The sequence below is a fragment of the Fringilla coelebs genome (genome assembly GCF_963513975.1).
Source record: "Fringilla coelebs genome assembly, chromosome: 6".
NCBI lineage: Eukaryota > Metazoa > Chordata > Aves > Passeriformes > Fringillidae > Fringilla > Fringilla coelebs.
This window is the reverse complement of record NC_140034.1, coordinates 59,373,841-59,386,054: the sequence shown is the minus strand read 5'-3', so window position 1 is coordinate 59,386,054 and position 12,214 is coordinate 59,373,841. Positions and strand designations below refer to the sequence as shown.

General features: G+C 40.2%; 1 protein-coding gene across 1 annotated transcript in view; it reads right to left on the bottom strand.

Moving 5' to 3' along the window:
* Positions 1–12,214, bottom strand: part of SPON1 (spondin 1) — a 181,051-nt gene that overhangs the window by 27,648 nt on the left and 141,189 nt on the right. Inside the window, exon 7 of the mRNA XM_084207154.1 lies at positions 3,870–3,934. Coding sequence (XP_084063280.1) covers positions 3,870–3,934 — 65 coding nt within the window. The remainder of the gene's footprint in view (positions 1–3,869; positions 3,935–12,214) is intronic.

Here is a 12,214-nt window from a genome sequence, read left to right as displayed (position 1 = left end):
ATTTCAGATTCCACAGTGTTGCACAGGGCTACGTGCTCCCCTGGTTTACAGGGAATACAAAAGAGTGATTAAACCCAAAAATTACAATTCAAATACTTCTCCTTTTGTGTCTCAACGGTGATGTTCAGATTTGAAATAAAAGGAACAAAGGAATAACAAGTACAGCCAAAAAAAACCCAAACAAACAAACAAACAAAAACCCCAAAAATAAAGATGGCATATATTTTGGGAAAGGGAATTCAAGGCAAAATTTTAGAAGACACTTGCTCCTGGTGAATTTGATGCATATTAACTTTAAAAGTCTTGCCTTCTTTATCCCACATTTTTCTGTCATGGCTTGTTTATTTCACAGGTGCCAGATATGCAGATTTGGACACCAGGGGCACAGCCTGGTTTTGATGTATTTTATCCTCCATACTGCCAAAGGCCAACGATTTGCAGCTGGGTATGAAAATAACATTTTGACTCTGCCTGAAACACGGCCGTGAGGAAGGGGAGCAATGGGCTGTGCACTTGTTTATACAAGAAAGATAAGAAAAATTACTTTGATTTGACAGCACGCTGGAGACTGATACCAGTGTGCTCAAGGAAGTACTTTAAAGTCAGAATTTCAGACACAGGACTTGGTGATTCAAATATAAGCCACGGCAAAAATGTTTTATTACTCGGTCTGGCGCTCATCCTTCTCATGGTACCAGTGATGCTCTTTCAGTCAGGCAACCAAAAAACTGGTTCACAAATATCACCCAAAGCTGTCTCCTATATGGAAAAACTCAGGAGAGTTTTCTGCCCACTGGTGCCCTGAATTAGGAAACTGAAGTAAGGATAATAAAGAGGAGCGATAGGAAGAAAAATAAAAATGGAAAACAGTGACAAAGAGCGGGCGCGTTGAGGAGAGGATCCACAAAAAACAGACACTGAAGTTTGGCAGGATGCTTTTCCCACATTATATCACACTGGGAGATGACATGGAATCGTGAGGTAAACTTTGAAGTGAGAGCAGGCTGAATTTTACAACTTTTGACATTTCAGACCTCCATAAAATGATACTATTATGCATTTTATAATTGCTGTGAAGCACATTCCAGAGGAGTTTTATGCTGTGCTTATCGTGGCACATTGAAATGCCACTTTGGCACTACTATCACACCCTATTATCCATTACATACACAACCAAGGACTACACAAAAAATAAAATATTCATGACTTTTAGTCGATTCCTGATTAGTAAGATGGTTGTGCTGCATATAATAATAGAAAAAATGTTTATCCTGAGGAGTCATTATTCAACACTTGCACAGTTCTAATCTAAATTCCAAGAAGGACAAGCCACTATAGAAAATGTGAAATTAACCACAGTTAAAGGATATTGAAAATGTTGTCTTCTTGTGAAGCTGAGATGATATTTATAAGTGGAATTAAAAAGCCAAACATCATGTCAAAATATGACAAAAAAATATTGTTTAAAAAGCCAAAAATCAAATACTACCTGTAAAGTGAAGGGTTAGGGGAACCCCTGCAGAGCATTTGAAAGCAAAAGTACCAAGATTTATTCTTTTTGATGTTACTGAAAGGTGAGAACTGCCATAGAGAAAAGGTAAAAATTGACTGGAAAAACATGTGGAGGGTGTTGCAAAAACATTCACAGACATCTCTGTGAAAGAATCTGTCTAAGAAAGCTCCTGAAGTTGTTCACACTCAGATTTTTGTGCAGTTTCTTAGGCCTGCATAAAATTAGGAATAATGAGTGGAGCAACACACTTTAATTAGGATTAATTTTTGTGATGTAATACATTCAAGTGGATGTATTGAGACTTTGGAGCTGGAGATCCTCTCTCCATCTTCCTGTGAACAAAATACAAACCTGCTCTATGCCAGAGGCTGCCAGGCAGCCACGGCAGCCAGTTCCAGGTGGAATTGGTAACAGAAACATCAGACAAAGCTGTTGCTTTAGGACTGAAGTGGGAGTGAAAAAATAAACGGCTCTTTTGAGATGGAGAACTCTCCAGAGCTGAACAATGGAAAAGTTTTCATTTTAAAGTTTCCATCTTAAAGTCTTAATTTGGAGGGAATGGAAAGAAGGCAGCAAGGAAAAAAGTGCTATCCACAGTTGTTCCATGGCAAACGCTACCAAATCCAAATCTTGGACTTCCAAGATAAGACCATAAATCAGGAAGGCCATCACTGGGACCTCTTGCATTACACAGACCAAAAAAGCCTAACCTGCAGCTCCTGTGCAGAGCCTACAACCCTGTCTCAGGGTTAAAATACATCCCAGTGATGGAGAATTCATCTTATGCTCAGGTAAGCTGCTCTCAAGGTTAGTCACAGTGGTAAAGTCTTTTCCCACACCATTTCCTTGTCATGAATTTCCTTAGCTGCCATGCTAGGAGGGATTTCATACTTTGATACTTTGGTGTTGGCTTTCTTTTTTCATTTGTTTGTTGGATTGTGGTTTTTCTAGATTAAAGAGGGATCAGCTATCAGAAATCTTTTCACTATTTAAGCTGAGCTCACCTCCTAACCTCTTTTTCTTTCTTTTTTTTTTCCCTTTTTTTTCAGAGGGGAAAAGGATAAAGTGAATGGCTTAAGTCCTAAGCTGCTTAAGAGTTTCTAAGCCCCTTTAGGGTAGGGATGTTTTCTGAAAACTGAACTCTTTTGCAGGTTAGTTTTTGTTTGTTTTTTTTTTCTTAACTAACCTTCAAGTTTTCACATGCTTTCTGAAATACAGGTAACAAAATCAGACACAGTGCTTCACTAACTGCTCCCAGGAAATAGAAAACAGGACTATTTTTCTGTACAGTCTTGCAGAAAACTAATTGCCCTGCTCCTCCAAGGATTTAATTGACTGTCAGCTCAGATCCCTTTTACTGTGTCCACATCTTAGTCACTTCTTGTAGGTCTCACTCATTTGGGTTTGGATAATGAGCATGAACTTTGGCCCAAGTGCAGATAAATTATCCAGGAACCACCAGCCCTGCTCTGACATCTCCCCTGAAGGACCTCCAGGAAACTCAAGAGCATTCTGAAAGAGCAGTTTTCTCCTCTTTTCTGCTGAGTGCTGGAGATCCCAGAGCCAGGATGCTGGGAAGCAAATTCCTGCCTCACTTGGTGAAACAGCCATGGTTATGTTACAGCACCCCCATGATCAGGAGCCCATCACAGGGGGTTTCAGATTGGCAGTTTGAAAAATTAGCCCTTTGAGAGCTTTTTGTTGGTGCTTGATACAAAGCAAGGACGGAAAAATTGCTCTTAATACATGACAGATCTACAGATAAAAACTGGAGGCTGCTGCTCTGGGCAACCTAGCACACCCTGAGAGCACGTGTGATGTGTAATTAATTATCCTGATGCATGCAAGGATGGATGGAAGGATGGAAAGGCTCCATGGTGGATGCACTGCCATCACAGAGTGTTTCAGACTGGCATTTTGAAAAATTGATCCTTTGAGAGTTTTCTGTTGGTGCATCAGGGTTTGCTGTAACAGTGCATTGCACAGAGTGGGAGACAGTATGCCAAAAAATGCTGCTACCACGTGCAGAACAGTATAACATGTTTGAAAAAGCACTGAATAAACATCACTCTTTATGTGTGGGAGGCACAAACTCCATGGGATAGTCCTGCTGCCACAGCTAGCCAACCAAACCATGTAAAAAATGGAGAGATGCTAAAGAGGAATAAAAGAGATAAGCAGATGTGGGAAAAAAAACCCAAAACCAACAAAACAAAACAACAAACCAATCAAACGCACTCCACCAGAAAAAGAAAAAAAAAAGTTGAAAACCTCATCAAACTCATCTATCAACAAATTTTAGGTTATTTCTTTAGCCAACACAAAGCTCTTGAGAGACAATTCCCTACTTACTTACACATTCAGAGGTTGCCAGGCTGGCCACTGTGCCTTGGCCTTGATGACTGTTAGAACCTCATCACTCTGTGAAAAGAGACAAAGGACATTTTTAAAGGAGAGCAATATGTTTTACAGCAGAAAAAAAGTGCAGGGCATTAGATCAAACTGTGACTATGAGCTTTAAACACCAGCATCAGTGGTTTGGCATCATCAGCTGAGGGAAAGTATCCACCAGGAATTCCCAAGCTTGATACAAAGCAAGGACAGAAAAATTGCTCTTAATACATGACAGATCTACAGATAAAAACTGGAGGCTGCTGCTCCGGGCAACCTCAACACCTTGTGAGCAAGTGGGATGTGTTATTTATTATCCTGATGTGTGGAAGAAAGCATGGAAGGATGGAAAGGCTCCATGGTGGATGCAGTGCACTGGTAGCACGTTCTCTTTGCTCTCCATTCATGCCTGTAAAAATCACAGGGTGAAATGCAGCAGCCATCTGTGGAAGCCCACAAAGCACTGTACAAAGATTATTTCCTAAAGTCTTCTGTAATCCATGCATCAGCAGTTTTAAATTTTATACTGCTACAATAAACTCAGGACAAAGGCAGGAGAGCATTAACCAGGCTCAGATTCCCTAAAGACATCTATCACACTTCTTCAGAAGCATTTTCCCCAGCTCCCTTAGGAATCCACACCAGTAATTCACCTGGAGGGACACAAAGTTCACAGTTCACTCCCATGATTTCTAGCGTCTTTTAAAAATATTTCCCAATTAGACCAAGAAACACACTTCATATATTGCCAGTAATTGGCACTTCCAGCAGAGCTGATCTCTCAGTTTAGTGATAACAGTGCCATTTCTTGCTTGATAACAACAGTTCTGACACCCCAGACCAGCCCTAGTCCATCCACACCCCAGCTCAAAGAAAAACAGGTTCCACTGGTTGTCTCTACCACTCTCAGTATTTCCTGAGTCCCTCTCTTCACCAAAGCAAGGGCATTGCAGAAATGATGGGCCCTCTCTGTGACACAGGAGGCTTTCAGCCTCAGGAATATAAATGTGACATCACTTCTCCCTTAGCCTGAGTGGAAAAGCCACTTTTTGAAAATCACTTTTATAAATGCAGATTCCTGGGAAAATCCTACATGAAGTGTCCTGAGCTATGACAGCTGAAAATCCAGCTCTACAAAGGCAGGTAAGTATAAAGATATTTTACCAAGCTCCCACACTACTGGTACTGGTAGAAAAAAGAGAATTTTGCGCTGGCAGGGAGCAATCAAACAGCAGGCAGATCTTCTGGGGCAGGCACACCCTGGGTGAGCAGCATCAGCCCAACACTCTCCATGCAGGAGAGATTCAGCACATGCAGGTTCATCTAGGGCAGCCTTCTTCTCCACACTTTCAGAAGCAGAGAGACTATCACCATGACATTTTCTGAAAAATCCTCTTTGCCCAGGATTTTCTCCTGGGAAGCTGAGAAGCCTCAGAGAGGAATGAAAGCAATAATTATCTGATTGCTGCTCCTGTGTTTGCTGCTTTGGAATGAGGTTGGAGATTGTTTATCCAACAGGTGAATGTTTGATTGGTTCCATGTGAATTGTTTTTTCTTAATGGCCAGTCACAGCCAGCTGTGTCAGACACGCTGTCAGTCACAAGCTTTCATTATTACTCTTTTCTAGGCTTCTGATGTATCCTTTCTCTTTCACTAGTATAGTTTTAGTATAGCATTCTTTAATATCATATCATATCATAAAATAATAAATCAGACTTCTGAGACCATGGAGTCAAATTCTCATCTCTTCCCTCGTCCCGAGGACCTCAGAAACACCACAGAGAGACAGTTTTGCACTCCAAGTGGTTTAAAAAGCAACTGATGAAACTAATTAAGTTCAAGGTTTGAAGTTAAAAGACAGTGTCTGTCTCTGACAACAAAATTTTCCCTAATTTTTAATTTTCCTTGTTTCAATATCCTAAAACTTTACAGCCAGGCACATCTTCCTCTACTTGCCTTTGCAATGATATTTGCATTCAAAATTATTAACTCTGCATTTTAAATCCCAACAAAAGTCAGTCATGAGCATAGATGGTTACATTTATTAAAGTCATGCACTGCTTATCTAATAGCAGGCAGTAATTATGTCACTAGTATCAAAATCAGCCACGTCTGAAAGCATTTCAACACATGCCGCTCAAATTAAAAATCAACACCAAGAGCAGATGAGCAGTAACTAACAGCTCAGTAGTAAGTGCAGAGGGAAGGAAATAAGGGGCAGTGCATGGTGCATTCAGACAAGCCTGAAATTTTAAGGGAGGTGAAAATTCAGATGCAAACACTGAATTCAGAGACACCTGAATCAAAAACTAAAAAAAGTAGAATCTGGTATTCTGTTGAGCCTGGAATGAAAATACACATTTTTCCTACCTAAAGCTCCTTGACAATGACATGGGATTAAGATATAACTTGACACAATTCCAGGCTGATATTCTGATTGTGCAGGTGTCTCTGCCGTGCACATTCCCAACATTTCTGGTGAGGTCTGGCTTCCAGGCTTGGGGATGTCACCCCACTTGCCCCATGTGTGGCCACTGTCCTGCATCTCCCCAAACTCCTGCAGGGATCCCCAAGCTGGGGAGCTCCTCCAAAAGCAGTGACCTTCCTCTTCCTCTGCTCCAGCTGACCCCCACAACATTTTTGAGAACAAACATGATAAATTTAAGCAGCCTATGGAAACTGATATTATCCAGGAATTCACAGCCTTGTGAGCAATCCACGGATGGAGAACGATCTATGGACAAGATGCTGTGCTTGGATTTGCTGGCCAATCTCTTCAGCTATAATTATTGGCAGATGGTAGAAGCTGAGAGGATATGAAATGCCTGAAGAGAAACCCACAAATTAGTAACAACCAGTTGATGCAACCCAACTGCCTTGAAAAACGAACTGCACAGACTTTACAGTAGAGGCAAAAAACACCACATTTTTTAAATATAATAAAAATATAATTTTATTAACATTTTCTTAATGCTTGCTGTCCTACATTTGTACCCATTTTACTCTACATATCCCAAAGTTTTGCTTTAATTGAAGTAATTTAAGTAAACAAAGTCTCAAATTTCCACCAAAATATGGAAAAGAGAACTCGGATTTTTTCACCACAGTATGTTGCAAGTTGTCTTCAAATTTGTATTTATCTTGGAAGACATTATTCAAAGTAATGAAACTTTTACATTTTGGCAGAGAAAATGAGATTGTTTGCAAAATGATGAAGTGTCAAAAATGTTTGACTGTCACAAGTTAAAGGGCAGGGCACCAATGCTTCTGCTTGATGAAAATCCCTCAAGTGTGGTTGGACACAATCACTGACAAAACTTGGTTTTCCTCCCAAAGCTGCTTCTGCAATTTCAGTTATAAGTACAATTATAGGACTCCAGCTTCCATTTGAAGTAGAATGGCTCCTTCTCTACAGGCTTCAAACTTGGTCAAGAAGTCCAGCGGAGCCAAAGCGGTTTCCAGGTTGCCTTAATTTAATTTGGATTGTGATTGTGGCCTAAATTGAAACATGCAAAACATGGCAAACAACTCTCCTTTTCTCCACATGCCCTTTCCACACTGGTGTTCAAGCTGGGGCTGAGTGTTTGGCTCAATAGCTGTCCCCTGTGAAAGCACTGCTCTCCAAAAAGTCCTAATGGCATGATTTTAACAGGTTGATAATGTCATTCTGACACTGACAGCCTTACTGTTACTCTGAAGCTGGTAAAATATTAATCCTTTGCTTTCCATCCATTTGTTCCTGCAATGTATAAATGAATGCTCATGCAGAATAAAGTAATTAAATGACAACACACAGAACCCTGTGGTATAAAACCACTGCTAAGTTAAAATCTTTTACTGTGCACCTACAAAAGATTAAAAGCCTTTCCTCACTTCAAGAGCAGGAAGTGGGACATTGCTCCAAAAGGCAGCATTAAAGATAGAACTTGATTTGAAGTCTTTCCCAACCAAGGGGACTTAAAACAACACTTTTGAAGAGTAAAATCCATTTAAAAAGTAATGAAAGCTTTCAGCAAAAGTTTTAAGTACGATCTGAATACCTTTGGAGTGAAAGAGAGATTAGTAGGGTCTAGAAAGCCCTGTAAGTTATTCCATGTGCTCCTGCTACTTTATGGTAACCAGCATGGAATAGCATCTATTCTATACTATTTCCAAGGTATTTTTATAAGTTTTATTGCTATTTTTATAAATATTATTACTATTTTTATTTTAGGTCTGCCAAATAATGTTAGAAGCTATTGGTGTGCAGGTCACTTAGCACTTTGCAATAATTATATGATTTGGATCAGCTAAACAAATTAATGTGTTATCTGACATCAGAATCATAGTCAGAGCCAATGAACTGTGGGAATGGAAAACACCTGCTTTGGGCCAGAGCTCAATTTCACTCATTTCCTACTGCTACTGCTTGGCATTCATTCCATTGTTTTAGAACAGAGAACATTTAATTCCTTCCACAACACCACTCACACTATCTGAATTTTTTTCTATCCACAGTGAATTCATTTTCACAAGACTCTCAAAAAGTAGAAAAAGCAACATTATCTTCAGTTCCCAGATGATGAATAGAATGTCTGCTGGAAACAAACCTACATATCTGAGTTCTAAGATAGCATCTTCCCTGCAGGATCATCCTTCCCCTCAAAAATAATTTGTTATTAAAGGAGAAAGAGATAAAGGGAGCATGAAAAAGTCTATTGCACAGTTCTGTGGGGAACCAAATGCTATGAAAATTAGAATGATGTAGTGCTTTGGAGGGATTGTTGGCTGCTCTTAAGAATCTGACCAGTCTTCTATGATTGGTAAAATTGTCCTTATCCCACCTCCACTGTGTGCAAACACACAGAAATCACAGAAAACATTAAAAACTCAATCTTGGCTTTAAAATATTATCTGATGCAAAATACCTGATTAATTAATGCCTAACAAATTAAGGACTTCCATGGCATAATACTCAAAGTATTGCATGTTTTCTCATGTTGATAAAATCAGTAGAAAACTTTCCTACCTCACTTTTGCAGATGTATTTCAATGAAAAAGGACACTGATGTAGGCTCATTTCCGAAATTAGTAAAAATTTAAAAAGAAAAAGGAATTATATGTCTTTTGTGAGAACAAAATATTTCTGTGACAAAAGCAGAGCTGAGATGCAGTTCACCATGAAGAGATGTTTCTAGGAAAGTATGTACAACTACCTTTTTTTCCAGTTCTTAAAAAAGAGCATTTTTGAAATGGTTAGGCCTTTAGTCACAAATTGCTTCATTTGAGAGGGAAAAATACCCATAATTAAAGACAAATACTTATTTTTATCATCTGATGGCAACTAAATTCTGTTTAAATCTATGACTGACTTAGATTCAGGCAGATTACACTTAAAGCCAGTAGCACAGATTTGGAATTATCATAAGGAAGAGCAAAAATGCATTTCAGCAAGTAGAATTATACCAGGACTGCGTTTGCCCATTTTACTTTGACTTCTCTGTGTTCATGACAGCAACTTTGTGGCAGCTGAGAGAACCACATGTATTATAAGATATATAAACATGCCTGAATGGAGTTCATTTTTTGATCACAGTACCTACAAATTCAATATTTCCCTGTACAAACAGCTGTTTCTTTAATTTAAAAGTCTTGTTTATTTTCTTTGAAAAATAGGTCATGCCATTTCAGGGGATACAAAATCTGAGTTTTTCAGCTCACTAATTATAAAAGTCTGAGGGAATTTCCAGGCTTTTAATAATAAAGTAAAAACACAATTTTGGGCTTGAAATAGAAAAAGAAATACTGCTGGGGTGAAACTGAATAAAAACAGAAGGAAAGCTGAGCATTTAAATTCATTTCTGAACTGTTACTGCCTGAATACATCCCTGCTTCAGGAGAGCAAACAACCCAGCACCTCTGACAGTCCCAGTTTAACTGCTGTGCTGTACAGGAAAGCTTTCCTGAACTGGAAAGTCAGCAATTTAGTATTCACTTTTACAAAGAAAAACCTCTCTGTCAGATAATCAGGCTGAGAATTTCCTCCAAATGTGGGTATTGTCCATATTTTGCAGGAAATATGTGTCAAAGCTTCACCATTTCAGGGTGGTGATTGCTCAGATGCCAGTGTGTTTTCTGAGGGTGTTACAGGAATTATAACTCCTGACTTTTTGAAAAATTACTAGAATCTAGGATGGGGTGCAAAAAGAAGTGTGTTCATTGTTAATCTGGGTGTGTATCTCAAAAGCGCAGGCTCACTTTGCATTAACAACTTCTGCATTACTGTCCCACAGGGTTTCCTTTCACTGGGGTGGAGGTTTCAGGAGGTGAATGTGGGCTGAAATTGATAACAGAGCTGTTGCTAATGGCAACATTAAAAATCAGATGTGCTAGTTTATTTCCATGAAGGTGCAATTACATAATCTGGGGTGCTCCCAATAAAGCAATAATTCATGTTTTGCACAGTATAAAGCTTAGCAGTGTGTGTTAATGAGCCCTAGGTACGCTCTGAGGATCTGAGCTCTCATTTTCTCTGCCTGAGCAGATTCCTTAGAAAAGAGTCTCCCTCAGGAATCCAGTTCTTGATTGCATGTTGATTTTCTACTGCACACTTTGCTTCGTTCTACATCGAACGCTTTGCTGTCTTGAGCGCTACAGAAACATTCTGGGATCCTAAATTACTTTGCCACACCCAAGGGAAAATCTTTTTAGTACAGTTCAGAATGCCTACCTTTAAAAGGGGATCAAACTAGGTTTTGGAACTGACCTTAAGTGGTGCTACTCCCACCCTCTGCTTAATAGGTTTATCCAATGCACACCCTTTTGACCTCCTCCAGTCTTAACTTTCCCAATTCCATCAATCCTTCAGGCTAACCCAGCCTTTAAAGCTAAGTGATGTAAAGCTACTGCTATTTTAAACTCTCAAAAGATTGGACACCAGAAGAGAAATGGGGGGGAAAGGGCCCTTGACACCAATCCAACACATTCTGTGTGCAATAAAGCAGCTGTATGCAACTGAGTGGCAAGACAAAACCTGCATTCACTGGAGATAAAGATAAAACTGGTTTGAATCACCAGGTTCACTCATCAGATTCATATCCAGATAACTACAGCATGGTTTTTTGCTCAGGCTCCTTGAAATAGTTTTAAAACACTCAGGGATGAAAGCATTGAGACAGGCTCTTGGGCATGCTAAGAATAAGTGAAATTCAACTGCTTAAATAGCAGCAGGAAAGCTCAGGAGAAGGCTGGGTCTGCTCTGAGAAGCAGCCCAGGGAACAGGGGCACAGAACAATTCTGTCATCTGCTAGAGGCTGGCAGTGAGACTCCAGGTGTCACAATTATTCTTCCTGATGCTCTGCTCACGCATTAGCCAAATGCAGGAGCTTGAGCAGAGGAGAAATAATTATTTGGCTAATAGCAAGAGGTTTTAAATAAGACCAGCAAATTAGCTCAGGAGGTGAGCTTTCCTGACCCTTGATAGCACTTTGACAAATCAATGTAGGGGTTTTATTCCATTCAGGATGTACAATAAAATTTTCTAAATGTACTTTAGCTGCTGTACAGAGGCAATCACAACAGCTTAATTTCCCTTCAGTAAAGATAATGTGCCTAAGCCACCCTTTTAAACTTCTTCAAAAAAAAAAAGAAGAAAACCCAAACCAGAACTTACCAAAAAGCCCAAAATAAATATAGCTTTTTATCAAGTTAAGGAATAGAGGATCCATATTTTCTGTAGTCTGGAAAGGAATATTCTTTTAGGGAAATCACCTTTCCATCCCTTGCCAGCCCCCAATACATCCAGCAGTGCTGTGACAGGGCGCTGCCCCCGAGCCCTTCCTCTGGCACAGCACAGCCTCATGCTTTGGCATTAACCTGCTTCAGGGTTTAATGACCAAAACACCTGGGGCTGGGATTTGGGATAAAGTCATCTACACCTCTGCTGGGACTCAGGAGAGCAGGGATTTAAGGGGAATGCCAGGAACTTCTCCAAGAAGTGGAGATGTTGCCATTTTTCCCGTCAGGGGCTGCCTTTACCCCCTCCTTCCCTTGCAGCTCCTTTCCCCTTGACAAGCAGCTCTGTGTGCCCTGTGTGACTCCAAGGACTGTCTCTGCATTCCTCCACAGAGAGCAGCTCCAGTCTGACAGCCCTGATGCTGCTGGTGGGCTTTAATTCTGCCTCAGCTTTGCTTCTGCCCCCCTGTAAGTGAGGACAGACAGAGGAGACTGCACTGCCCAACCTGCAGGCAGCACTGGCTTTTAGGGCAGTGGGGAGTTCTTGTTTTTCTCTAAAAATGAACTCTCCTGTCCTGTTTTCCAGCAAGGATTTGC